Here is a 27995-nt window from a genome sequence, read left to right on the forward strand (position 1 = left end):
AATAACGAATAGAAGACAAATACATAAAATGAATAAAACATCAGCATAGAGACATTTAAAGAATACAGCATCACTTCCATAAAGTATGAACATTTGACCTGTTTCTCTGGGTAGAAAGTTTTCCACATCAGTCCAAAATATTTTGGAATACGTACAATGGAGAGAAAAAAAGGGAAACATTCACAAAAATAATTTAAATTCAGTTCAAACCTTTCAAGAAAGTGCTTTACTGGTTAAATTCTCTGTAAAATGTTAAATGAGACCTTTTTTATGTTACTGTACAACATTTGTCTGATATTCTCTATGATTTTTCCAATTCAAGTGACCATGAATAGAAGACCAGATCATTTGCATTCGGGATTACTACTTTTTTGAAAAATTAAAAAAAATATATTACTGAAGGCATCTTAATCACCATTGATGATACTCCCTCTTCAATCTGATGTCTGAGTTCTAATATAATGTTTTTTTTCTGAACCTGTAAAGCACCTCTCACTGAGAGGAGAGTGAGTTTAATTGACGTCACTGCTGTCCAATCAGCTCTCTCTGACGTCGCAGGAAGCGGAAGCAGTTAAGCTGGCTGTTGTGTGTATGTGTGTGTCTATGTCTATGTGTGTGTATGTGTATGTGTGTGTTGACTTACAGAGAGGAGGAGAGGAAAAAGAAGACTTGACGTTTGGGTTCACCTAAAAAAACCTGCACTCCCCAGTATTTTCTGTTGTGATTTTTACACCTTAATTGAAAAGTGAAAGGTAAAAACGATTCATAGCTTTTTCGGTCGATGATTCTCAAGGTGTATGTCCTGTTATATATGAAGTGTGTTAAAAAAGCGACACGATAGAGAAGGAGTACACCCCCCGTAAAGTTAGCCTGTGTGAGTGCTAAGCTGCTCTGCTAGGTTAGCCGCAGTGCTAACATCAACAAAATCATGTTGCTTACATATGTATGAAGCAGCGGTGCGACGTGCCATTAATAAATAATCTGTAATATCGGGTCTGTGTTGCTGCTTGGGCTTTTATAACACCAGACAGCAGCGTTTTATCCCATGACAGCTGCTGAGTCATTAGCTATAGCTAAGTTAACCGGCTAGCTAACTATTGTTGCAGAGCAAACTGAGGCTGTCAGTTAACCGTGTTTGCTATCGGTTCAACAGTTGTCCACATCCAGGTGATTAATTGTTATATTTGGCCACATAAATTACAAACAGAAAACGCTACGTTTTGCTGTAATTTGATCTTTGAAATATCGATTCGCTAAAAGTTTAATTAGGGGCAAGTTAGAGCCAACAGTCAGGTCATTTTTTGGTTTCATTTTAAGTGTTTGCACTGCTAGTAGGAGGTTTTTAGTTCACTTTTTTTTTCTCCCTCTTTTAGGAATCCGTGACAACATCTGAACTAGTCAATGGAAAAAGTCTGAAAATGTTCAGCTTTGAGGGAGATTTCAAGACTAGACCCAAGGTATCACTTGGAGGAGCGAGTAAAAAGGTGAGTGTCATTTCATCTCACAGTCACACAGGAAAACTGAAAGTAAACAAATCAGTTACAAAATTCAGTGACACAATTGTTGCTTTTTTAACAAGAACAAAGAGATCAGAGCACATTACTCCTGTCCTAAAGTCTTTACACTGGCTCCCAGTCAGCTATAGAATATAATTTAAAGTTCTGCTACTGGTCTACAAATCACTAAAATATTTTTACTATTATTTTTGTTTCCAATTCTTACTGTTAAATGTTTGTTTTTATGTAAAGCACATTGAGTTGCCCCTGGGTATGAAATCGTACTATATAAATAAAACTGCCTTGCCTTTTACCACACACATGCACGCTACCCTAGTTTTGTCTCATGTCAATGCTTGGCAAAAATGATACAGCATTGTTATTGTTTAACATGTTTTTAAGTTGTTCTGTATTGCTTTTCAGGAGGAGAAAGCATCTCTGCTACACCGCACTCAAGAAGAAAGAAGAAAAAGAGAGGTGACTGAGTCTGTCCAAGTGTTTTGTTTACAAGCTCCTTTATGAAAAGAAAGTCCTCAATTGTCACTGTATCGGTTTATGTTTATTTTAAGAAACCATTGATTAATTTTCCTCTAAACTCATATTTCTTTGCACTATTGATTGAAATAAAAAGGCATGTTTTAAGATAGTAAAGTATTTCTCATTTATTTGGTTTAATCAGTGCTAAAAAGTGTTCTGTTATTACTCAGGATGAAAGAAAACGATTGAAGAATGCAATTATCATTCAGTCCTACATACGTGGCTACCAGGACTTAAAACGACAGGTAAGTCTGCAAGCACTACACAAGTTTCCTTAAACCTTTCCTCTTCTAGGTTTCATCTCTTACAATCAGCATCACAGGTATTATTTAGCATTAGAAGTGTCATCAGCCTGTTGTTGTTGTTGAGTCAAAGGTTATGTGCATGTACCTAACGAGGGTTAGCTGTGACCCTATTTGAACATCTGTGATTACATGTGAACTCGCATGTAAGCTTTTAACATGCTGTTTGCTCATTATTAGCATTGCCTGATGGTGTTGTAGATGTTTTATTGGTGATTATACCTGCAGCTGAAGCGCCATCTTGCTTCAGATCACTGCATTGAGTTGCTATCAGATTTGACACAGACTGCTTAGATACCAAATTGGGAAATTAATGGTTAACATTTACTTCCTGTGTGGTTGATTTTTCAGCTGTGCTGCTGCCTATGAATACAATATTTGATCAACAATATGTTTTTGCTGTCAGTGGCCAAACAAGTTGCTATTGCTATTTCAGGAGGAGTTGACTTGTGAAGAGTGCTTGAAATACTTTTTTTTTTAACAGCACTGACAGGGCTCAATGCTCATAACAAGATTGTTACCATAACTTGAGTGTTGGCAAAACAGATAACAGAGAACATGTCACATGTCATCAGGACTGTTTAATGTCTTGACTTGACAGAGACATATGGAAACAGACTTTTTTCTGCTTATTCATACCACATTTTGCTATGTGGTTATAACATTTCTGAAGACACAATGCTGTTTTCTTACCTGCTGAGTCACTGAAAATACGAACTCTGACCTACTTTCCCAACTGGATGAGCTGACAAAACTATTTGAACCATTTGTTTACACACATTTAATTTTACTGTACATTTGTAGTAGTTGCTGTATTATTCAAACAGTGCTCAAACAGACTATTTGCACTATGTGACCTTTGAACATTTTCTTTCAGTACACCATCCAGAGGGCCAGGTTTGACGAGTGTGTCAGCCAGACGCAGGCGGGAGGTGCGCATGTCTTGGATGGTCCTAGTCTCTGCCTCTTATCAAGACGACTCATATTTTTCTACAGACAGAGCGTGGACGCACATAGATTGGTGAGAATGCAATATTTCTTGTGTTATGTATTTTTGATTGTCTCACAGATGCCATCACAGCCAGACGCTTAAGTTTGTGCCGACGTCTCGTGCGTATCTTACATAATGTGTCTGTGTTTGTTTATAAAGATATGGCTGTGCCAGAACCTGGTGAAACACAACGGCCAGTTTGTAAAGCTGTTGGTGGGCCCACAGAGGCAGACATGCATGTTTCAGATCAAGAGGATATTAGGCTTCTGCTGCAGGTACAAACCATGAAAACTAACAATAAATTAACATTTTTAGCTTCAATGAAATGAAACACATGGCACAATGATTTTATATTTGCAGAAAATTGCAGTTGTTGTCATCTCTTGTCGCTCTCTTTGTCTCCTAGACTCCTGCAGGGTTGCAAGAGTGACAGTTTAAATGTGGCTGTTCCCATGCGGATGCTAGAAATCTTTTCTTCAGAGAAAACCTATCTTCCTGTTATTCCAGACGCTAACTATGTAGCTTCATTACTCGAGCAGATTTTGCACTATATGGTACAGAAAGGTAAGTTCACAGTGACTTATTGTTATACTCATCCAGATAAAGAAGCATTGATATTATATGTCATTATATGGTGTTGTTTTGCTGTGATAAAGGTTGTGCATAATTAACTGTCTTTGAGTCTGTGTGTGTGTGTGTGTGTTCGTTTTATGGGTGCATGCAAAATGTGGGTTTTACAAACAGCAGTCATATCCCAGCATGCACTGCAGCACAGACACTTATGAACCCTTCATGGCTTAATTGTCAAACACTAAGAGGTGCATAGAGATGTTGAATATGTGTCAATATCAGTTGATCTGAAGTGTTTGAGTACTTTTATCTGTGCATGGGCAGTTCCAGCTCCAACTGGCACCTGAGCACAGATCAAGTGCGTCTCATTGGTGTTTACATTATAGCAGACATATGACTCATGTTAACAGCTTTTTCTAATGTTATTTATACGTTGAAAAGGTTTCAACACCAAAGCGTCTTGTTTAGTTTTTCCTACTACGTCAGCAGTAGCTTCAGTCACATGTCTTGAAGCCTAATTATCAAATGAGACGTAATGGCTGGCCCTACTTTTACAGGCAGATATATAGGGCACTTGGGAGTAGTGATGTATTCTGTCCTAAGTATACGTTTCAGGATATTTATTTTACATTTTCAGTATATTTGACAGTTTTGGCTCATAGTGTTGACATTGGGTGCAATCATGAAATATGCTAAAATGGCAAGAAATTCAAAAGTAGGGGGCAAGAAGGTTGAAACCTATTGTCCTATTGTTCCTCTACAAACAGAAACTGTTAAGTCTATGTAAACTCTCACAGTTTTTGCAGTATTTTTTCCTGCAAACAAAGTGACACAATTTCTTTTTGTTATTTTGCCTACAAACTAAAATATGTACAGAATTTACAGATATTTATATATATATATTTTTTAATAATCCACATGAAAATAATAATATAGTACTGATAATGTATTACAGATTGGCTATTGAATTTATTCTATTTTTACAGCAATTACAATTAAACGCAAACAGGAACATTTGCTACCTTTTATGTTCATGTGAAATGTGTTGGTAGATGTTTTATTAAGTCAGCTTAGATTCTTTATCTTGTTTCTTGTTGTGTCCTCTCCTCAGGATACTACAGGTCGCTGTATATTCTTGTGAATCACAGGCTTCCTTCCAGTCTGGAGTACAGCGACGCTCCCTCTATCCCTCTGGCAAGCACACTGTTGGAGCACATTCTCAAACCTCTGCACTTTACCTACTCCTCCTGCACAACAGGCGCAAGGTACAACAGGAGGGTGAAATGACTGTTTAAACAGGCCTGTACACAGATAGTGAGGAGCTTGCTGCTTGCTGTGGTGGTAAAATTTCCATTTACGTGACCTCGCTAGTGATCTGGGCGTTACATTCTGAGAAAAGGATGTAGGATGTGGAGGAAGTAAATATAACCTCCTGTGGCAAATGACAAACCTTCTGCTTAAGTGTCCATGAGCAACAGACTTTTGGTTGGTTGTGTGATTTTCTTTGGAAGAGGCCAAAAAGTGAATCTTCTTTATAAATGGAGAGTCACAAAAAAGGCTGGACTCTAACCCTCCCAAATTGCTGCTTTGAGTACGCAGCAAAGATAACTGCTTGATAGCAGGAAAGCAAAGGCTTTTCTCCAGTGAATTATTTTAAAATCATCCATTAAACTGATCAGACAAACTACAGCAGTTTTTTGTCCCTTCGAGTCAGCGGTGAAGCAGTAATTGCTTCAGAGACCAATTTACAACAAGCCATAAAAGGCCCCCAGACTTGCTCGCTCGCCAGAGTGCAGAATATCAGGCTATTTGCCCTTACTTAATAACAAACGACAAGGGGACTCCTTTTCTTCTTTGAAGAAAAGCAAGGCGGGAGTGAGAGAAACTTGTGTACACACTGACTCTAACAGCTAATTATCTGACTTGGCTTACCAGATGTGTGACTGAGCCACACAAAGCAGCTCTATTTGGAGAGATAATATTGGAGTACTCACTAAGCAGAAAGAGCATAGCCTGTATGAACATACAGTCATTGAAGGCAGCATTTTTGTTCTCTTGCGTCATATTGGCATTTTAATCTATTGCGTTTACTAAAGTCTGTTTGTCTCTTGTCTTTCAGGCAGTTTGTATTTGCGGCCTTTACTGAGGAGTTTATCTCTGCATCGTTCACCGAGCAGATCTTTCACTTCTTTATCCCAGCGCTGTCGGACTTCCGTCTCTCATTCCCTTTTGAGGCCTTCCTGAGCTCTCTCCAGGCCACCATCAACTCCTCTTCAGCAGCACACAGCCAAGCGCCGTGGCTATTCTACTTTGTCCTCTCTGCAGGGGAGAACCGCTTAGGTGGGTGACAGTTGAGAGATGTTTACATGGTACATCGCCTCTGTGTATGTATTACAGCATGTGTTAATGAGGTGAAATAAATGTGGCTCATTTGAAGCATTAACTCCCAGGAGACTGATTTATAGAGAGGTCTGATATGATGGTTTGTACAGTCATGATGATTGGTGACGTGTTGGCAGGCTCACTATCAGACGAGGGACTGCTGCTCTACCTGCGGGCTCTGCAGACGCTGCTGCCGCTGCTGCCGGTGCCAGAGAGCTGCAGCAGGCCGGAGGTGAACAGCGACTCGGAGGACGATGACGATGCCGGCATCCACCCACCGCCTATGCAGGTACGATACACACACACAAAGTGATATTGACTTTTAAGTTGTTAGGTCACTCATTGACCGCTGCTACATCTAGATCGGCCTTTTAAAACTTGCATCACTCAAAAACTATTTGTATCATTACAAACAGATTGATCCGTTTTTCAGTACTATTTTTCAAAAGGCAAATGGTGCCATTTTTCTTCCAAAATCAAAAAAGACCAGCTATGAGCTACAGATTATCTACACCTTCACAAATAGTGTCACCAATATGGTGAATTACAAGAAATTACCATTCACTAGTTGTGAAGGTAGCATCATAGCAACATATCTGATCTGAAGGGCCTGAAGGATGTATGAAGTTTGTGACATTTATTACAGTTTCTAGTTTTATTGTAAATTCAATACACTGCAAGACATTACCAAGATGTAGAGCTATAATTATTAGTCGAGTAATCAATTTGTCAGCGGGTAATTAATCGCCAACTATTTTGATAACGACAAACCTAAAATTCGCTGATTCCCGCTTCTTAAATGTGAATATTTTTGGATTTTTAAGTCTTCTACGATAGTTAACTGATTATCTTTGGGTTATGTATGGTTGGTTGGGAGGTTGAATCTTGGCCTTTTGAGAAACGTGTTTGACACTTTTTTTTACTATTTTCTGACATTTTAAAGACCAAAGGCATAATAACAGCACAGGCAAAATACAGTGAGACTCTGAAGTCCAAAGTTCTATAGAGGCTCCTATATAAATGCCATCGGGTAGAAAATTTGACATGTCACATTTTCTATATATGATGCTGTATATGTGATTTCTTTCCTCTGTTATATATATTTACTGATTCATTGGTGTAGCGTGACAAAGTTCTCTCGTTACTCCAGATTTTTAACCCTTATCTGTTTTCCTCTCTGTCAGGACGACAGCCGGATCTCTGTGCAGCTGATCACGGAGGAATGTGTCCACAAGCTGGACACCAAACACCAGACTAATGCCCTGCTGAACCTGGTGTGGAGAGATTCAGCCAGTGAGGAGGTTTTCACCCTGATGGCATCCATCTGTCACACACTCATGGTCCAGCATCGCCTCATGGTGCCAAAAGTCAGGTACAAAAACTCTAATTAGAACCTTTAAAGTAACATAACCTAAAAAGAAACAGTCACTTCTCACTCCAGTGTGACTGCAAGCATCTGTCCTGCTTTGGTGACCTTCAGTCCTATTAAGGGATTTTCAGAACAGGTTATTGCTTCAGAAAATTCGGAGGCACAGAAGCAGGTGTGTCTTGATCTGACGAGAACATTAAAATAAGTTTAAAGCCTTTTTCATTTTTATTTGATATCATAACATTTTACACGTCTTGTCAAGATCAGCCTCGTATTGGAAGAGCTCGTTTACGCAGCCACCTGATTGAGAGGAAAACTGTGTCTTTATGTGTTTCCGCGCTGTAAGCAGTAATGTAAATAACAGTGAAGTGAGGCAGGCAGTTATCAGTGGGTCTGCACCCACTGGCATTTACAACCGGCAGAGGAAGCAGGGATGTCAGGGAAGCTGTCAGCTCTGGATGAGGGCAATTACCTCTTCTCAGGTTGATTACATTAGGGCCAGGATGTCAGAGGTGGTGTGTGTGTGTGTGTGTGTGTGTGTGTGTGTGTGTGTGTGTGTGTGTGTGTGTGTGTGTGTGTGTGTGTGTGTGTGTGTGTGTGTGTGTGTGTGTGTGTGTGTGTGTGTGTGTGTGTGTGTGTGTGTGTGTGTGTGTGTGTGTGTGTGTGTATGTTGGGGGATGGAAGCTGCATTGACTGACGGGAGGTGATCTAGACTGAGCTTCATGGATGACCAACCTGCTCTAGTTAATTATTAGTGTAGCCAGTTGTTACCGGGGGGGATTTCATGTTACTTAACCTGTGTGTTACTGTATATCTGTTTTGCTGTCAACACTGAAGCTTCGCCTTACCAAAAATCATGCATGCAATGGTAAATATACATTACATTCCTCTGTAATTAAAGAAGAGGAGAGTGAGAGTGAGAGTCAGCGAGTAATTGTGCAAGATTGCTTACAAATGGTTGAACAGAACTGAAAAGAATTTCAGCATATACTCCCCAATCCCCTTAATTTTTTACGGCTTCCTCCTTCCTCCCTGCTTTTACCATAAATCTTGCCCTTCGTCTTCCATCATTATTGGATATCTGTACAAAATAATTAGCTCACTGAGAAAGATTAATCACTGCAGGAGTGGACGGGATAGCTTTACAAGAGGCTAAGGGGAGCAAATTGCATCCCAGTCTTGATTTACTGCTCTTACAGCACAAAAAAAAAAGAAAAAAGCAGCTGGCCAGTCGTCCAGCCCGGCACACTGCCTTTTTAATAAATATGTAAAATGTCTCATGAAGCTGAACGCTGCCTTTAAACAATTTTTTTAGAGGACCATTTAAAAGCAGGTCCAAAATATATGTTAATTGATTTTCTGATTAACTGAAGCATGTCTTGTGGGTTTGGTGTAATCTCACTTTAATTGTTAGCATTGGATATTTGGTGTAATTCCACTTTAATGGTTTGGTTTCGCCCAATGTAGCACTCTGTCGCTAACGGGGCCTTGCTCTGATGAAAGCGAGCACAGATGAGTTTTTAGTCTTTCATTTGCTTTTGAGCGGTGGCTGTGACTTTTGTGTTGTCGTGAGATAATGACGTTGATCGTATTCATGCTGAAGTCGAAGGCAAAACAAATTTGTATTTAGGTGGAAACTCGTTCACTCTTTACGGTATCAAACGTGACCCGAGCCGGGCCACTTTCTTTTTTTCATTTTTTTTTTTCATTACTGCAAAAATGAAATGATCCGGGCGTGATTCATCAATCTGCTTTTTACACACACACACACACACACACACACACACACACACACACACACACACACACACACACACACACACACACACACACACACACACACACACACACACACAGACATATGCACACAAAACCCCTCTTGATGTCTTGACTTTGTTTATTAGCGGTTCATTCCGTGATTGAAATGGGGGTTTGGGTTCTCTCAGGCCGTAAATCAGCATGTCAGCTGGCATTTAGTGCTTTGTTTCCCATTTCAATCAAACACCCACATCACTTGTTATGAGCCCACAGCACTACTTCTCGCTTCTCTCCTGAGTCTTGTACCACTGACAGATGGCGGGTGCTTGGCACAAACCATTTTTCAAGCCATATTGAGGCTTGTCTGCCACTCTGCTCCCGAAGCTCATTTCCATTTTGGCAGTTTTGGTAGATTGAATGGTTGAATTTTAGCGCTGACATTGAGATAAGAGTGTTCAGCAAATAAAGAATTTCACTTTTCCCATTGTACCCTCTTTTACTCTCTCTTTTCTCTTTTTTTTTTCTTCGCTCTTTTTCTCTGTTGACCTTTGCTCCTCTCCTCTACTGTGAATACATGATGCTGCCCTATTAAAGGCAAGCATCCTTATAGGTGTCAGTGCTGTCACTCTTCAGACAAGAGCCTATTATATGCAGGGGCACTTTATTTAGCCTTTTAGCTTACTTACCACATTATTGTCACCTGTACTTACCCTCTGTGTGAAAAGCCATGCAATTTAGGAGTATACAAACACACACACACACACACACACACACACACACACACACACACACACACACACACACACACACACACACACACACACACACACACACACACACACACACACATACACTTGAACAAAGAGCAACTTCACACCTTGGTGCCACAGCCCCGTTGAGTGCAGAGCTACTATAGCAAGGTATGTGGGCCCTCCTCTGTGTTATCATGTAATTCACTGTGAGTGTGGAAGTATGCTGGCGCTGCGGGGTCAAAGCGAGGCTTCCCCTCCTCCTCTGTCCTCCATTGTCTCGCTCCCCTAGCCATTAAGTTAAATGGGGCTCCAGCAGGAAGCCAGAGGGGCTGTTTATGACCCGAGCTGGGCACCCTCGCCAGCAACTAGTTTACTAATGGAAGGTGCCTCGCCTAAATAAAGCTTAATGGCTCATTTAATCTCTTTTCGGCCCTCGCAAGGTATAAAAGGGGAGAGAAAGGCCAGGAAAATTCTATGAGGGAAATGTTGGTTAACAGTGTCATTTATATTTTCGCCTCCTTTTACTTGTGTCCTCTGGTTAACAGGGGCAGAGTTAACAGTCTCAATATAGCAGACAGATTGGCGGAAAGTAATTTTACTGTTCTTCTCACTGATTGTGTCATCTGACTGAAATAGCTCTCTAACTCACGTTGTCGTCTTGTTGATGAGAGACATATACTTCATCATAATGAACGTTGAAAATTGACGTGTCTGTCTCCTCCTCTGTTCTCCTGCAGACTTCTGTACAGTTTAGCTTTCAATGCACGTTTCCTGAGGCATCTCTGGCACCTGATATGTTCCATGACAACGAAAATGATTACCGGGTGAGCTAATTCAATTTTCAATTTCAATTTAATTGCTTATTACTGGCATGGATATTTGTGTGTACATTGTGCTTATGTACAGTTAATTTCTGCTTGCGTACAAACGTACCTCATGTTTGGGTCTGTGTGTGCCCCCTCAGCTCCATGGTGCCGCTGCTGCAGCTGATCTCAAGAGGGTCTCCCATGTCGTACGAGGACTCCAACCGCATCATTCCCCTCTTCTATCTCTTCAGCTCCCTCTTCAGCCACTCGCTTATCTCCGTGCATGACAGCGAGTTTTTTGGTCATGAATTAGAAGGTACATATTTAGTTATTGACAAGTGGTACTGCTGTATGAATCATGTATGAATGTCTTAATGGATCATGCATCCCACTGGAGATGATTATCCTGTGGACTCTTCCATCAATTATTCCCAATTTCTTTTAGCTGGTGTTCTTAGTAAAGTAATATAAAGTCATCGCCTGTCGTTTCCAGCAGTCACATTGCAGTCAACAGGACAGTCGCAGTCCTCCATGATGCCCTTCACTCTGTTAGAGCTGGTGACTCTGTCTCGCTGTCTGAGGGACGCCTGCCTGGGAATCATCAAGCTGGCCTACCCTGAGACCAAAACCGAGCACAGAGAGGAGTACATGGCTGCTTTCCGCAGCGTGGGTGTCAAGACAAACACTGAGGTTCAGCAGCGCATCCAAGCCGAGCAGAAACGCTGGGTACAGCTCTTTAAGGTAAGATTCATATCACCACATTACAGCTGAATGTTCATCAGATTTTTTTCCTCTCGTATTTTAAATGAACAGATGTTTTTGTAGTTGAAACCAAGTTGAATTTGACATTAATGAAGTACTGATTTTATCTTCAGGTCTTCAGTTTAATTTTGTCGCAATGACAGAGAATCTACAATGAAAAAAAAGCTTTTTCTTCTGTATTTGGGGAGATGTGTTGATGCTAACACGATTGTCTGTGCCTTCTTGTCTTGAAACAGCATCAGTTGAAATCAATTGAAAAAATTGTCATTCGATCCAAATTTAAAAACTTTGTCAGTTCTATTGTCGTCTTTTCTGTGTCTCTCACCTTCTCAGTCTATTTACTGTAACTGCAGCGTGTGGTGAAATAAAATGGGAGGGGCTGGGTGACTGCACTTACTGCACATATTCACTCACATATTATGTCAACACACACAGAGAGAAAGAGAAACGTGCAAAATCAGAGTGAAGTAGATTATTTGAAAACTGATTTGAAGTTTTGAGTAGTGAGATGGCGGTAGCGGCAGCTGCAGTGAAAGAAACAAACAACCTATCTACTTATTCTCATTGCAAAAATTGCTGTTTTCATTGCATTCAATTGCCAAAATGTGCAGAAAAGCATATTGTAAATTGTGTCCCCCACACACATGCAGTGGGTCAAACAACAAACATGCTTAACAAATTGACTTCAGTGATTTAAAAATAAATCTCAACAGTGCTACCCGCCACCTCTCCTTGATCACCACTGTGAGAGAGAAAGAAAACATGTTTAAACAGTAAGTAGTATGTTAAATTTGTTTTATTCTCAGGAAGCTGTTCATTATGAATAGTATTAAGAATCAAATTGTGACATTAAAATTGAAAATTAAATTTAAAAATTGAGCACTTCTACCACAAACAAGTCTTGTCTGAAATTGTCTGACAATATAGATCTCAGATTTGAATGGATTTAATCACAAAAGAGATATGAACAGTCAATAGCAGTCGTATATGTGAAGCAGTTGAAATCAGTAGCTTCATATCGGACTCTGACTTCCAATCTATGCATACATGTTGCTCACAATCAGCTCAGACACCAGAATATTTTGCATTATTCCATCTCACAATAGTCCCAATTGTGATTCATTCTTTCCCTTTGATACCTAAAAGCATATGTGACACATTAACATTAAGCTTAATTGTTGTGTAGCCTGTCCATGCATCGAGACATAGTGATCTAAAAGCTTGTCTGCGTTAGGGGAAATCAAGTATGTATGCATGAACAGGCAAAGACAAGGAGGAGTGCAGCCGTGGAGGTCAGGTCATTGGTTATTTACTCAGAGTAAATGAGGCAGAAAACAGCATTAACTTCTTTCTTCTCTTCTCTTTTTCTCATTCCACATCTCTCTCTCTCCTTTCTTCTACTCTCCATCAGGGAAGTGGTAATTAAGCTTTAACTTTGTTCCCGGCTGTCAGTCTTTGACAGGACAATTTAAAAGTGGACACCAGTGTTCTGAGGAAGGTGGCAAATACGTGAAAAGCATGTCGGGAATTTTCATAAAAGATCTGCTCAAAGGCCTCTTGTCAGCTAAAACGACCCATTAAAGAAGTGGGGAGCAGGGGAAATGCATTTTCCAAATTGAACGGCGGGATTTACAGTCGGTTTCACGCTGCTGACCCCTAACACGCTAATGTTTAGTTCGTGTCATCAGCCGTCCCTCCCCATCTTTTATCACCTCCATTGTCGAGCTATCTATTTAATTGAAAGAAGTTAATTGAATGAAAATGATCAACTAAGCTTGTATTAATATTGCTAATGGAACTTTCTTCTTGGCCATGTTTGGAGAACGATGTCACGCCGGAGTTTGGGAAAGGCCCATTAAGGCTTGCACTTAACCCGATGGGCTAATTAAGGAATGCTTATTCATTCTCAGAGTCAGGGGGTAGGCCTGCTCCAAACCCATCGCCACGCTACTTTTACAGCATTTTGCACTTGCCATTATTACGGACTCTGGTTGCCTCCCAATGATTGGCCGAGATTGATTGTCACTCTATGAAAATGACGTGCTTTAGAAAAGAACATTTCGATTGAGACGATCTAGCCTGAGCATTATATGGAAATGGCTCGGCTGTAACTGTTCTAACAGCCCCCTTAACGAATCTGCATGCAATGACGCGCCTTACGTTATACAGCGGATGTCTGACAGCGACTAGCCATAGCAACAGCAGAGCACATGTATCAAAGTAGACTGAAACTTAAGGAAACTTATGAGGTCATCAGTCCCAATCCTTTTCACCTTAAATTGGGCCACAGCAGCTGTCCCACTGTAAAGACTAAAAGAGCCTCTTTATGAATACAGCATTCAACTGTTTCGTAAATCACATCCATTTAAGTAAAAAAAAAAGAGGCTCAGACAAAAGTAAAGTGACCACTAGAGTACAGATAAAGTCTTCTGAAATGGGCGTATGTTACAACGTTATATCAAAGTGAAATATTTGCGTGAGCTGTGCTGGTACTTGCAGTGCTGTGAACCGATGCCGCCGTGTCTTTTGCATTCTCAATCCGATGGCTGATGTCAGCAGAACTCGCCAGTAATTAACAGGGCTGGACATTGAGGGACGGCGCAGGTCGTTTTTCTTTTATACTCTCCATAAATGGCGCACTAATGGCTGAATTCTCAAATTGCTTTTTTTTCCCCTTAAGAGAAGGCACCTCATGCTGTTGAACAGTCCATACACGGAAAAGCATCTCTTTATCAGTCTTGCATCTCTCTTCTCTGAAAAGTACTTGAAATGTACATTTTGCAGTCTAGCAGTGAAGTTGATTTTGTGGGGAAACAGCTGCCAGAGTTTAGAGATGTTAATGTGACGTGTGTTTGATCTACTACCCAGGTCATCACTAACTTGGTGAAGATGGTGAAAGCTCGCGACATAAGACGACCCTTCTGTCCAGCAGGTCACTGGCTCTCTCAGGAGGTCAACATCCGAGCTGATAAGGTACTTTACAGCTGTTTAGATTTTGCCTGTCATTCATTGTTTATCACAAATTTTACTCTTCAGACTGTATTCATAAAACTTCCTAGTCTGAGGAAATTCATAACATTATTATTTTGAATGTATGTCCCCCTAATTAGATTAGTGTTTAGTGGTTAGTGTTTCACAGAGATTTAAACCAAACAGTACAATCAAGAACATGAAATAACAACAAACAACAGGAAAATAAGTTATTAAGCAAAAATAATAAATTACTTCAGTACAAGTTTTTTTTTTTTTTTAATAAGAGGATTTACAGAGTTCTAAGGATTTAATAACACCTTTCGTTCTAGACCAAAGGCACTGACAGGAGTTTCATCTTCTTCATTTGATTCCTTTTTTTCTCTGTAGGTCACCCAGCTGTATGTGCCCTCTGCGAGACATGTGTGGAGAACGCGAAGGATGGGACGTATCGGACCTCTTCAGTCAACACTTGATGGTAGTGTAATCTGGTTAATGTTTTTTTTTTTTTTTTTTTTTTTTTTTAAATATCTGTATTACCTGTTTTAAAACCTGTAAAAAAAATAAGCATTCTTTCACTAGGATGAAGGTATTTGATCATTCTGTCATTCATTTATTGTCAGAAAAGTGTTTTTCTGTTAATTCTGCATGAAATTAACACACAAAATTGAGCTCTTGTACAAATGATCATGATATTCCTGTGGATCATTTAAGCATTTTTTGACTGATTAACTGTCACATTTATCCTCATATTTTAAAATGTAGAGGTCACTCATCTGAGTTTTCGAAACATGTTCTCTGTATTCATCATCAGCTACAACAGCTATACTCCTAACTCTAAAGTTGTCTGCACTGATGTACAGCGCAGGACTACTATTGGCAATGAATGAAAATTTAGAATCGTATAATGCTTGTGTCAGCTTGATACATAGCGCAGGAAATCATCCTAATTGCTACCCAAAGTCACCTTCTCCGTGTTTGCTGCATATTCTATGGAGCCGTGCATCCATATGATTTCACAGATGAGGAAATGGGAGGAACTTAAAGCTGTAATTTCTAGAGGAGTTGGTGTTTGCAGTTAAGAGTGCAGTTGAACCATCTTTAGACGTAGGACTAGCAAATGTTGCTGATTGGAAATCTCTTCTTTTTTTGCCTGGAAGAAATGTCTCATATTTCCATCAAAGTGCCTCTCTTGGGCAGAAAAAGACAACAGAAAAAAGTCATTAACCTTCCCCTTTTTAACAAAGATATATTACTACATTTTCTCTTCATTGACTCAATTAAGCACTCAGAGGAAAATACACTGACGCACGCACAGCTTCATCTGGCTCACTTTAAGTCATCCCTGGTTTCTGTGAAGTATGGTGTGAAAACAAGCGGATAACAATGTGTGTATGATCTACCTAATGCCACTCAGAGGCTGTATGGGATAAATTCAATTAGTGTGAAAGTACCTGATGAACTCAGCCACATCTGGTCCATGTGTTTGTCCGGCCTTTTCTCATTTCCTTAAATGGACGGGCCCATAGCTGATGAATGAGCAATGTATTGACCACTCTGAGGCCATATTTCTCCTCAAAGATGGAAACCTGATGGGAAAATGCAGATCAGGTTGACTAATTGAGCAGAATAATTGAGCTGCAGTGGACACAAAGTGAGGAGGGTGAAGAGCAGTTTAGCTATTGTGGCAGTTTTTTGTTTTTTTCCCCTGTAGGCTAAACAGCCTAAAACCCTTAGTTTAATACAAAACAAACGTCAGGTTATACATAAAGCAGGCATGTGGGTGGGCAGCTCACAGTTTGGTTAATTAAAAGGACGTAATTAAAAAGATGTAGGATGAAAGTGTCTTTAATGGCTGGCCTGTAAAGAGAGGAATGGGTCTTGACGACAGAGCTTAGCGGTGAGAATGGCAATGATGCTATAGCACAGTACAGCACTGTTTTCTAGTAGAGTCAAATGCTGAAGATAGCTGATGTTTGGAAGTATTTTTCCCTGCTGAAGATTCACAGCTTCATGTTTTAGCTTTATTGTAATTATAAAAAACAGGATTTCACAATGAAATGCAGTTGTAGCTACCTCCCTGCTACACACAGAAAATGAATTAACAGGTAAGATATTTAGAATGACAGAATTTTAAAAAGTGGGACTGAAGGAAACCCCCCCCCCCAAAAAAAAAAAAAACAAACAAACAAACAAACAAACAAAAAAAAACAAAAAGAAAGAAAATCAACTATTTATAACACTTTATAAAGATGTATCTACATTTGGCCCTAGTATTTACACACAGAGGGACGAGTGACTAATCCAAAATCAGGAAATGCTAAAATGTTGAATTTTGTGTCTTTCTACAGTCGGCTTAGAGCCTCCACAGCTGTCTGTGTCCGAAGAGAGACATCTGGCCATCCTCACAGAGCTCCCTTTTGTAGTTCCCTTTGAGGAGCGAGTCAAGGTACTGCACTCCACCTCCACTGTCTCACACACAACCACAACAAAAAGTTGTGTTTGTTGTATTTGGACCAAAGAATAGTATACCATCACCTGTAAGTTACTGCAGTTTAGTAAAAGCAGAGATATGATGTGACGCTTCACACAGAAGTTATTTTAACTGAAATGAATTGGTGCATTGACAGAAACTACACCTTCAACGTTAGCCTGTTATTATGAAGTATCACTTATACATTAGAGTTCACTTTTGGATTGAAAAGGATCACTTCTTTCTCGGTGTTGAGAAAATCGACGACCAATTGATGTATAACCATGATCAGAGCAAAAAAATAAAAACGTAAGTGAGAAGAATTAGTCACTGACCTGCTACCGGGCTAACATCTGTGTTGCAGATCTTCCAGAGGTTAATCTATGCTGACAAACGTGACACACAGGGGGACGGACCGTTCCCCGATGGCATCAATGTCACCATCAGACGCAACTATATCTATGAAGACGCCTACGACAAACTCTCACCAGAAAACGGTACGGCGTGCATCACTACAGTTTCAATGAATAGTAATATCACCTGTGAGGTAAAAGGCACGGTGCTGTAAATGTTGACACTGTTAATGAAACTCCTGTTATGCTCTATAAAATCTTAATATTGAGGATCAAGGTTCCGGTTAACGTTTAAGATGAAGGTTAGCTCTCTCCTCGTGCAGAGTATTGAATTTCAGTAAAGCATTATTTCGGTTACGATTATTATAATGCATCACATAAAAGCAGAATCAATTATTTTAAGTCACCTCTTTTGTGTTTGAATTTGAAAGGGCACTTCAGTGGGGGCAATCTGATTAAAAAGAGTAGTAGGAGACCTGGGCTGAAGACATGATCTATATCATTTATGTGTCTATAAGATATAGCTGCCTTGATTTATCACTGTACATTAATTATTCTGAAAGATAACCTTTTATAGAATTTGATTTGAATATTCTGCAGGTTGAGAAAGTGCTTTCTTGCAAAATATGTTTGGAAAACAACGGTATCAGTAGATTTCAACAGTGTATGAATTACACCAGACTTTTATCAGTTTGCACATTTGTACTCTTTAAGTTTGACGTTCTTTTTGTGCAGAAAGTGTTAATATTAAATGTAAATGTGATGGAGAAGAAGGTGAAACATTGTAAGTGAACATTCCCTGAAAAAGTTAATAAAAGGGAGTTAGAAATTAAAATATACTAGAATCAAAACCGGATAACATTGAGGAAATGTTAATTAAAACAAAAAGGCAATCAATTGGGCATTCTTAGTTTGACGATAAAAACCAAATCACATTTAATTTGCTTTTTAAAGTCGTTGTCTAATGAGCCAGTCCCAGCTTTTCTAACCGATGCATTAGCAAAGTTAATTGGCTTCTTCTTTTGGCCTTTACAGACTGCTGTGTCAGTGTTTCTCTCTTCTGTCACTCTTCTGTGTCATCTTGTCTGTTAGGGAGGCATCATCATCACCTTTCAACTCTTTGTGATTATATGTTTTAACTGTGCTTTATGTGTGCAATAAAGTTTCAAGTAGGGACCCAAATACCACCAGGCAGAGTATTTTCACAAAACATCTTTTTTTGTTAACAAGTAAAATGGGGGGACATGTGCCTTTCAATTTATAGATGAAGATTTAAGATGGTTTATAACCTTTAGAAATTGGGAATGTTTAACTATGAACAACCTGAGACACTGTCAGCCTGCTGGAAATTACTGTAAAATAAATGTGTAAAGAATAAAAAATGACATCTTGGGTAGACTATTGATCACATTTATCGAGTGATGATTAACTTACCTTACCCCGAACTGCATTGGACAACGTGTTGATCCTTCTTTTCTTTCTCCTGCCTTGTTACATTAGAAACGGACCTGAAGAAAAGGATCAGAGTCCATCTGCTGAACGCTCATGGTCTGGATGAGGCGGGCATTGACGGCGGCGGTATCTTTCGGGAGTTCCTGAACGAACTCCTCAAGTCGGGCTTCAATCCCAACCAGGGTTTCTTCAAGACGACTAACGAGGGTTTGCTGTATCCCAACCCCGCTGCAGAGATGCTGATCGGAGAATCTTTCCAGAGGCATTACTACTTCCTGGGCAGGATCCTTGGAAAGGTGAGCGTCCAGAGTAAAATCTAGTAGTAAATTCTTTATCCCTGTTTGATATTTCAGACCTTTTTAAAAACCTAAAAATCCAGAGAAAAAAAGGAAGAATGTCTATAGAGATACTGTAGATAAGCTACTGGCAGGCATCAGATTTGAAATGTTTTTTATATATGCTGCTGCATTAGTTGGATGTAATGAATGAATGAAAAGGACAAATGCAGAGGAAGAAAACGAAACTAAAAGCGTCTGATTCCCCAGTAAATCATCTGTTGAGTGTTTGATGGTTATTTATTTGTGCTTAGAACGTAACCGCCATGAAACAACCAGAAAAAATGTTTTATTTCTCCCATTCACCGGCTTTCCGCTCCCTCTCCTCACTCGACCACCACCACCCTCACTCTCTCTCTCTCACTCACCAATGCTCTCAGCTCTCTCTCAATGTTTTACAGTTGCAGAATAACTAGCTGTAGTCACTGGCTCATCATTTGATGCTCCAAAATCAAGTTAAGGTTGGATACTTCTGGTGCACATTCGGCAATTTAAAACAATAGTTGTACTTCAAAACGTGTGACAGATGCTTTCAGTGCATTTGAGCCTCAGAGACAGCCTTGATTTGAAGACCAATAAGTCAATACGTCATTAAAATCAGTCACAGTCAGTGTCAAGGCTGCATTCGATGAATATTTACATATTATGGATGTTTTGGCAACTGACAGCATTAAGAAAAATTGAAGACATAAAAGACATTTGTGTCTTCAGAAGATTTTTTAGGGTCAGAAGTACTTGAAACAGGCGCTTGTGCAAACCTCAGTTTTGTTAATTAGCCCTGTGCGTAATCTGTTGACGGCATTGTTTTTCTGTCTCCTCCTTCCTCTGATGGCACTATTTATTAGAGCCTAATGTTTCTAAATCATCCTTAATGCATGTGCTAGTGAATGTTTATCAAGATGCCTTCCTCGTGGGGGGGGGGTATCATCTCCACCGGAGAAGAATTACCTCATGACAAGCGGTCACCTCTCAATTAGGGCTTCCATTAGCCGATGATTCCTACCTCTTGTTTGTGTAGTGATTGCATTTGGCTGGCACTAAATCAGCGAGCCCACACAGACAGGACATAAATAAGCGTTCAAAGCATGTGGTAATAGCATTTTGATCTGTTTTACAGTCAGGAACATCCAGGTCTCTTCTCTCTTCCTTGGCCCGGGACGGTCCGGTCCACTTATCAGGGCATCGTAACTCCTCCTCCTCTTCATTCTCCTCCTTCGCCTACTCCGCCTTCTCCTTTTCTTCTCTGTATTCTATGCAAGTGAGAAATGATCAATCAGCAGCTACAAGCTCCCACTTCTTCGATATTGTGCTCTCCATTGCTAATGGTTCAGGCAATTAAGCGGGGGGAAATTAATTTGAATTTGACTTTCAATTAACCCTACCTTAAGTTCCTCTTTCTCCATAAAAATGGACGTTTGAGTGGCCATTTGAGAGGTGTATTGATATTTGTTTAGTGCCGTTATTGCCTGGATAAAAGGCAACCGTTTATATAGATTGGGATTGCATCACCGCCGCCGCGACGTGCACAGTGCACAGTGCGGCTCAAAGGACACGGGAGATTAATATTGTTAATTAATGTCCGAGGCGTGCCATTGTTGTGGAGGTGATGTATTACAGGCAGGAGTGGCTTGTCTAGGGTACTCACTGAAATGGGATTGAACATCAGAATAGCGGCCGGTCATCATCCTTCTTCCTCACTTGTCCACCCAGCTGACAAGCAGAAAGATTTAAGCCTTAAATGGGGAAACATGAAAACAGGTTACTTTGCTTCTGTCACTCGAGCCTAAAGACTGAAAAGTTAATTTAGCCGTGATGGGACGAGATTAAGATTGTTTTTGGTTTGCCAAAAATGAAAAATCTTCTCGTTATATAATATGACATGAGGGGAGGTTCTCTGTGTGCCTCATCCATCTCTCATTAGTCCAAACCCTCCAACCTCATCAGCAGTGGCCTCTCTGCTCTGTAACTGGGAGGGTGAGGAAAGTTTGATCCTCCTCTCATTTAACCACCAGACTTCTGCACAGTCTTTTCTCATTGATCCCCAACAACTTACACTTCCCCTTAGAGGTGTGTGAGGTTGGCACCCCTGATTGATAGTGATGCGTTTGACAGGCATTATAATTTTATTGATTCCTAATGTTGTAAATTAAGGAATTTATTTGGCAGCTAACAGAATGCACCTGCAATGTTGCTAGCATTTATTCCACCTGATGGTGCTGCGATCTGCTTTAATTGCGTTGCCACTGCACTCACTTATATTAAAAGGCCCGGGCCATAATAATTAATTCTATCCAACCCAAGTCATTTTGGCACAATTTCTGGCAATAAACACTCATAAATAAAGTAAGTGGCATTGAAAAAATAAGGCTACAGGTTTTTTCCATATACTTATTGCTGCCTCTTCCCGGCACAAGTGTTATTGATAGGTTTCAAGGGGCCACAGCGCGCATATGGTCTGAAACGAGCAGCGGCCACGGGAGAAATACTAAGTGGATTATTTTGCATAAAAAATAGACAATGTTTGAAGTTGTGCAATTAACCTGTGTTTAGAAAATAGCTGTGATTTATGCGCGCGTGTGTGTTTAAGATGCATGCATTATGGAAATCCTCTAGATTTATAATCCATTTAGCTGATGCGGTCAGGGTTTTTAACGCTATCATTTATAAAGACCTGTATATTTTAATGCCTCCAACGGGCTCTTTTTCGGACTATTCCAGTACATTAGCTTTGGGTTTTTATGAGTCACCTGCCTGGCTGTGGTTCTTAATGGCATTTAAGGTCAAGGTGAGAATTGGCATTTATAAAGTTTGAGGCGGGTGAAACAGGGGCCTGTGTGTTTTAGATAGATTATGTTCCGTGTTTTGCTCTTACTCTTATCACTTGATTCTTTGATGTAAGAGTAGTAGTGCAAATTTAATACTGTGTAATGTTTGTTGTAATCAGATTTTTGAATATGTACAATATGTGTAGTAATATTACACTTGCTACTTTATACAAGCCACAGTCCATTTAGTTATCTTGGTTATCTAATCATCATATTTCATTGAGTGACACCCAAGCAATAAACAATCCCTGTGTTTAATGCTCGGAGCATTTTTTCGTTCATACGGCTTGACTGATGTTTTGTCTGTATTTACAAGAATAGAAAGACTTCCTTCTTTGTCTTCCAGTAAACATCCACATCATTTGTATGCAGGCGCTGTATGAGAACATGCTGGTGGAGTTGCCTTTTGCCAGTTTCTTCCTGTCCAAACTTCTGGGAACCAGCGCCGACGTGGACATCCACCACTTGGCCTCGCTGGACCCGGAGATGTACCGCAACCTGCTTTTCCTCAAGAGCTACGAAGAAGATGTAGAGGACCTCGGCCTCAACTTCACTGTGGTCAACAACGATCTGGGAGAAGCGCAGGTGACTGGGGTTGGGGACAGGTTGGGGGTGCAGTTTGGATAAATGATTCACATGTCCTTTTTTTTCTCCTTTTCTCATTTCTATCATAGTCAGTAGCTCTCATTCAGCTGTCTTTCCTTCCTACTGTTTGGCACCTCTTTGTGGCGTTAATAATTCATTTCCCCCATGATGTACCACTTTTCTGCCCTGAGAGAGATAAAGCACGTCGCCACTGTCGCCCTAAGCTCTGCTGCAGTGCAGCGAACACAGCAGCTCTGTTGACCGTTCCACCTGCCTTTCCCCCAGGAATTATCTCAGAACACGCCTGACAGAAGCAGCTAGCTGCTCTTAAGCACGTCCCCTCCAAAGCTCAAGGCTGCAGAGACGAGCCGCCACTACCACTCTGAGTCACCTGAGCCCAGACCTGCACTCTACCCGGAGCCCCTGTTTGCTCAGGGCCTTAACGCGTCTTATTAGCTCTTCTCAAACAACACCTGAAATGGTCCGAGTTACAATGTAGCCCTGCTGGTCGCATATAGGGCATCGCAAACACGATAGGGAAAACAATTTGCGAAAGATTAGGCACACACCCGGGAGCAGTCTGCCCTGCATTTGCCCTCGCGAGATAGCCAAAGCAAGCAAGATAACGGCAGTAATTCTCTTACATTAGCACATAATCAGGATCCACTGTGGGGGGAGGGAAAAAAGCAGGAAATGATTGGCTGTCAGTAAGGCCACATGCAGTACACAACATTCAGGACATGGATGAAATAAGAGGAACACCTGACATTATAATACAATCTAACCTAACAGCCATGCGTTGAATACCTGTGAAAGCTTATCAATCAGTTTTGGTTGAGACGACGTCAGAGAGGCGCTGATACACCTCTATTGTAAGTTTTGACTGTAGTTTGTACTGTTAAAAAAATACCTGTTAAGTGTCTTTCAGTCAGTTTTGTTTACAACTTTTAACCGATGCAGTTTTCCTGTTAAACATTTGTCATGATGATTTCTGAGAAATCTTTTCATCTTGCAGAAAAATGAGGAGTATCTACACACTGAATTAACCCTCCCACGACTCCATAACAGTGGGTCTTTAACAATTAAGGTTTTTGTATTGCAATTTATACTATAGAAAGGGGGTAAAACTTTAAAGACATGACATGAAAATTGACATGAACTGAGGTTATTTAACCACAGTTCTTAAGGGGGGACTGCATCGTCTAAGATGAGCATGCAGTATTTTGTCCTCCTGTAGACGTTTTGATGCCATCATCCACCCGGCTTTATGAACAGAGATGAGCACATTTTATCAAGCGCTAACTGCTCTAAAGCTAATGAAAAGAGAGCGTGGGGCCAAATTGTATTGGACCAGATGTTCATTGGACGTGTTATACTTAGAAAGACTGAAACGCACTTAGAGAGCCTTACCTTTAATCAGAGGAAAACATTTTAATTACCTTTTCAGTGATTGAATTAAATCCACCTGGCACAATTAAAGCTCTTACATTGTTTGTTGGTCATCTGGCATCTGAGGCAGACTCAAGCATATGCATAATGAAACATGCAATATGGCCACCTGTCTGACAGTTATATTACTTGGATGCTCTCAGAATAAGTCACACACAAACAGAGCAAAGACATTCAAATAGTGAGTGATAGACTGTATGAGAACCTTGTAAATCCCTTGTGATTTTTTTTATCCAGGTGGTTGAGCTGAAGATGGGAGGAAAGGACATTCCTGTGACCACAGCAAACCGGATAGCTTACATCCACTTGGTGGCTGACTACAGACTGAACAAGCAGATCAGGCCTCACTGCCTGGCCTTCAGACAGGGCCTGGCCAATGTGGTCAATCTGGAGTGGCTGCGCATGTTTGATCAGCAGGAGATCCAGGTAGACTGCACATGACAAGAAAAACGCCACATAATTATTTATAACTCGCAGAAATTTATAATGTATTTTTCTCAATTTGTTTGACAGGTGCTGATATCTGGGGCTCATGTGCCAATTTGTCTTGATGACCTGAAAAAGTTCACAAACTATTCAGGTAGGAACTGATAAAAAATTTAAAATCCCCTCCAGAGATGTTTGAAGACAGAAAATACTCTTTGTTAACTAATAATTTGTGTCTGCTATGATCATTTACTTCACTCATTCAAAATCCAGAGTCTCTGAGTTTGTAAATATTGTTTAACTGCTGAACTTGGAGGCCATCATACAGTTTGGGAATTGACATTCAGGATTTCAGTGACATTATATCATTGTATTTTAATGATTAACAAGTACACATCTGCATATATTTAATCTATTTAAATGGCTGGGGAAAAGTAAAAGTCTCTAATAAGTATAGTTAGGGTAATGTATCTATCTATCTATGAGTGTAGGTTAAAGGTTCTTCATTATTTTCCTCTCCTCTAGGCGGCTACACAGCCACTCACCCTGTCATCCAGACTTTCTGGGAGGTGGTTGAAGGCTTCACAGACGAGGAAAAGCGCAAGCTGTTGAAGTTTGTCACCAGCTGCTCCAGACCTCCGCTGCTGGGCTTCAAGGTGACTAGACGTGAACTTTACCCCCCCTCTCTCCATCTTTTCTTTTTCCTCTCCCTACACTTACTTCTCAGACTGTGTACTGCCGGCATCCTCCATTATCAGCAGGTTTTCCAAGCTCAACAGAAGGGAGTGTTCCCTCTTAATGGGCTTGTAATGAAAATGCCTGGACTGATAACAGCCCTCAAAATGATCATTTTCAAATTAGGCGGCGATAAGACTGGCCCGGTGAGGTCTTATCTCCAGGTCCACTGTTGTTTTATAGTTCACGACCTTCCTCTGTTGAAGAACTCTGTATGTGTGGGTTTGGCCAGAGATCCTGGCTGGACAAATATCACCATTCAGAAATAAGTAGCAGGTTGAACTTTCGAACTTTTGCCTCCTGTGTGACACGGCAGAAAGCAGCAATTTCCTGTCAAACGAACATACAAGGAAACCATATCTTTTACTTCTAAATATTGTTTCAACAGTGCTGAATCGCTAACCTTCTATTTCTGAAATGATTTCCTAATTGGAGCCCATTTCACTGTCTCACTGACTTGATTTGTGGGATACTTAAGTAGTTTGAGATAGGGAGGGGAAGAAAGCACAAAGTGTTGTCTTGAGGCCATTAAAGAGTTTTTATGTGTCTTACTTCGTATAACCAGAAGCTGTAATCATCATATGATTGGTTTTAGTACTCTTTATTACTGTCATTAGTTAAGAAAAAACAAATTACTACTCTGTACTGAGACGAAAGAACAACCCTCTCCTTAAAATCCTTCGCAGTCCCTCCTCCTCTGGCTTGAAGAGTTGCCTAGCCTCCTCATTTAATCAATTTGACTTTGGCCAGCATGTGGATGCTTCCCTCCTCCCTCCTTGTCCCTTCTCCAGGCCGTAAAGGGCGGTAATTCGTGGGGGGAGCGGCCCCTGACCCGGCCCTCAGCTTGAGCCAGCTAAGCCTTAATTAGCTGTCGTGAAACGGCCCAGGATTCATTAGAGGAGAAATAGCTCTGTCAGGAGAAGCCATTTAAAAAAAATGATGGAAACTCTCTTTTTTCCCAAAATGATAGCTGCAGTAATGACACTTTCTCAATAAGCAACGATAGTTTAATACGGTAATTGTCAGAAAAATGGGGTCATTACGGCTAAGCCCCCGAAGAGCCATTTAATCGGGCTGGTATGGCCGCTGAACCGTATATACACTAACTTTAAATAGCAGAATGAAATCAGGGTGGAGGAGCTCGTTCGTCGGCCTGGCTCGTGATGGAAACGGTCAGTGTCACAATCTGCAGATGAGGTGGCCTCATCACAAGAAGGCTTGATTTAAAAAATGCCAGATAGACAACATGAAATGACCATTCCTTCAGCATCTCATCCAAGGGTCAAACTGTGGGCCAGTTTCCCACTCAGTCCCTTTCAATTACCTAAATTTATACTTCCACTGTATTAGCTTAACGTTTAATGTCTGTCTATTAACATTTATCCCCTTGTGGAATTTGACATTTATTGCTTAATCAGGATTGCTTCGGACATTGTGATCATAACTGACACATGTTGAATCACATCTCATTTTTCCGTCTGTCTTTAAATGCCTCACGCCGATCAGATTTCCTTTAAGTTTAAATCCGACTGTCAGGTGTTTTTTAACGGTTTTACGTATGCACACAGGAGCTTTACCCGGCCTTCTGCATCCACAACGGTGGATCCGACCTGGAGCGTCTGCCCACTGCCAGCACCTGCATGAACCTGCTGAAGCTGCCTGAGTTCTGCGACCAGCACCTGATGAGGAACAAGCTCCTGTACGCCATCGAGTCCTCCGCCGGGTTCGAGCTGAGCTGAGGAGGGCGAAGGGCTTCTCTGTCCCTGCATCTACACGGACTCCACACCACTGATAACGGCTTGGGAGAGAAAGACTCAAGGAAGGGGGAGGGGAGAACAAATGATGCACTGACACGCCTGATTTACCGTGTGTTTATGTGTGTGTGTGTGTGTGTGTGTGTGCCAAGCCGAGGGTGAGAGGATGATCACCCACAGACTGAAGAAGAGGGGTGTGAAGGATTGAGCGGGGTAGGAAGCCTTTTTTTTTATAACCTCTTTGCTTTTAAGTAATTTAAATGTTTAATCAGTTGTCAGAACACTTGAGGAGAACAGCGATGCGAGATGAATTTTGCAAGAAATATCAAGCGTTGAAATAAAAACAAGAAACACAACTCTCCTGTGTGTAATCTCATATGAATGGACAGTTTTTTGTTTTTTTTGTTTGTTATTTTGAGCCGTGGAGGTGGAGGAGCTTTTGTGTAGAGCCATCATTCATATTCTCATCGAGGTCATCAAAACTCTGTTTTTGTGATTTCTCTCAAATTATTAAAAGTAATAACTGTCATGTCTGATATTCATAGCATAAGTGTGCACATGCCATCTGATGTGTCGATAGGAAATCGGCATCTGTTGCTGGACTAGATATGCGGAGAAAGTATTGTATGATTATGGATTTGTGAATATGTATATGTTTACAACTACAACTCTTGTATTATTCATTTATTCAGTATTTGTACAGATTTGTTTTTCTTTCCTTTTGTGTGATGAATGGAGGCCTCATGTTTTCAAACACGCTTGCTAAGGTGAACAATCTCTTCCCTGATCAGCGCCCTAAAGTTTGCTCTTGGGAGGGAGACGACAACAGTGTCCCCGTCGATAAGGCTTACAAATGATCAGTGTACCAACAGGGTGACAAAAAGAGTGTATGAAAACGAATAAACCCACTTTT

At 40.6% G+C, this 27995-nt stretch overlaps 1 protein-coding gene across 2 annotated transcripts; it reads left to right on the top strand.

Moving 5' to 3' along the window:
- The first annotated feature begins 616 nt into the window (after positions 1-616).
- Positions 617-27995, top strand: ube3c (ubiquitin protein ligase E3C). 2 transcript variants are annotated; one of them, XM_062441691.1, is made up of 24 exons: positions 617-752; positions 1374-1484; positions 1920-1973; positions 2204-2278; positions 3213-3356; positions 3486-3601; positions 3733-3890; positions 5008-5161; positions 6016-6236; positions 6416-6567; positions 7463-7650; positions 10895-10981; positions 11122-11279; positions 11457-11704; positions 14594-14698; positions 15086-15173; positions 17047-17144; positions 17533-17665; positions 19022-19269; positions 22506-22718; positions 24405-24593; positions 24681-24747; positions 25119-25249; positions 26897-27995. In XM_062441691.1, exons 2-24 carry the CDS (start codon positions 1419-1421, stop codon positions 27065-27067), a joined length of 3264 nt encoding a protein of 1087 aa, XP_062297675.1. In that variant the 5' UTR covers positions 617-752; positions 1374-1418; the 3' UTR covers positions 27068-27995. The 2 variants fall into 2 exon arrangements, with proteins under 2 accessions (XP_062297675.1, XP_062297676.1); XM_062441692.1 differs by having other exon boundaries at positions 11460-11704.

The sequence above is a fragment of the Scomber scombrus genome, chromosome 20 (genome assembly GCF_963691925.1).
Source record: "Scomber scombrus chromosome 20, fScoSco1.1, whole genome shotgun sequence".
In the NCBI taxonomy this organism is placed as follows: Eukaryota; Metazoa; Chordata; class Actinopteri; order Scombriformes; family Scombridae; genus Scomber; species Scomber scombrus.

Bases quoted from the DNA above. Each gene is read 5' to 3' on its own strand.
- ube3c (XM_062441691.1), top strand. From the start codon at position 1,419: ATGTTCAGCTTTGAGGGAGATTTCAAGACTAGACCCAAGGTATCACTT. The intron at 1,485-1,919 runs GTGAGTGTCATT...ATTGCTTTTCAG, and splicing joins TTGGAGGAGCGAGTAAAAAG to GAGGAGAAAGCATCTCTGCT. The intron at 22,719-24,404 runs GTGACTGGGGTT...TTTTTTATCCAG, and splicing joins ACGATCTGGGAGAAGCGCAG to GTGGTTGAGCTGAAGATGGG.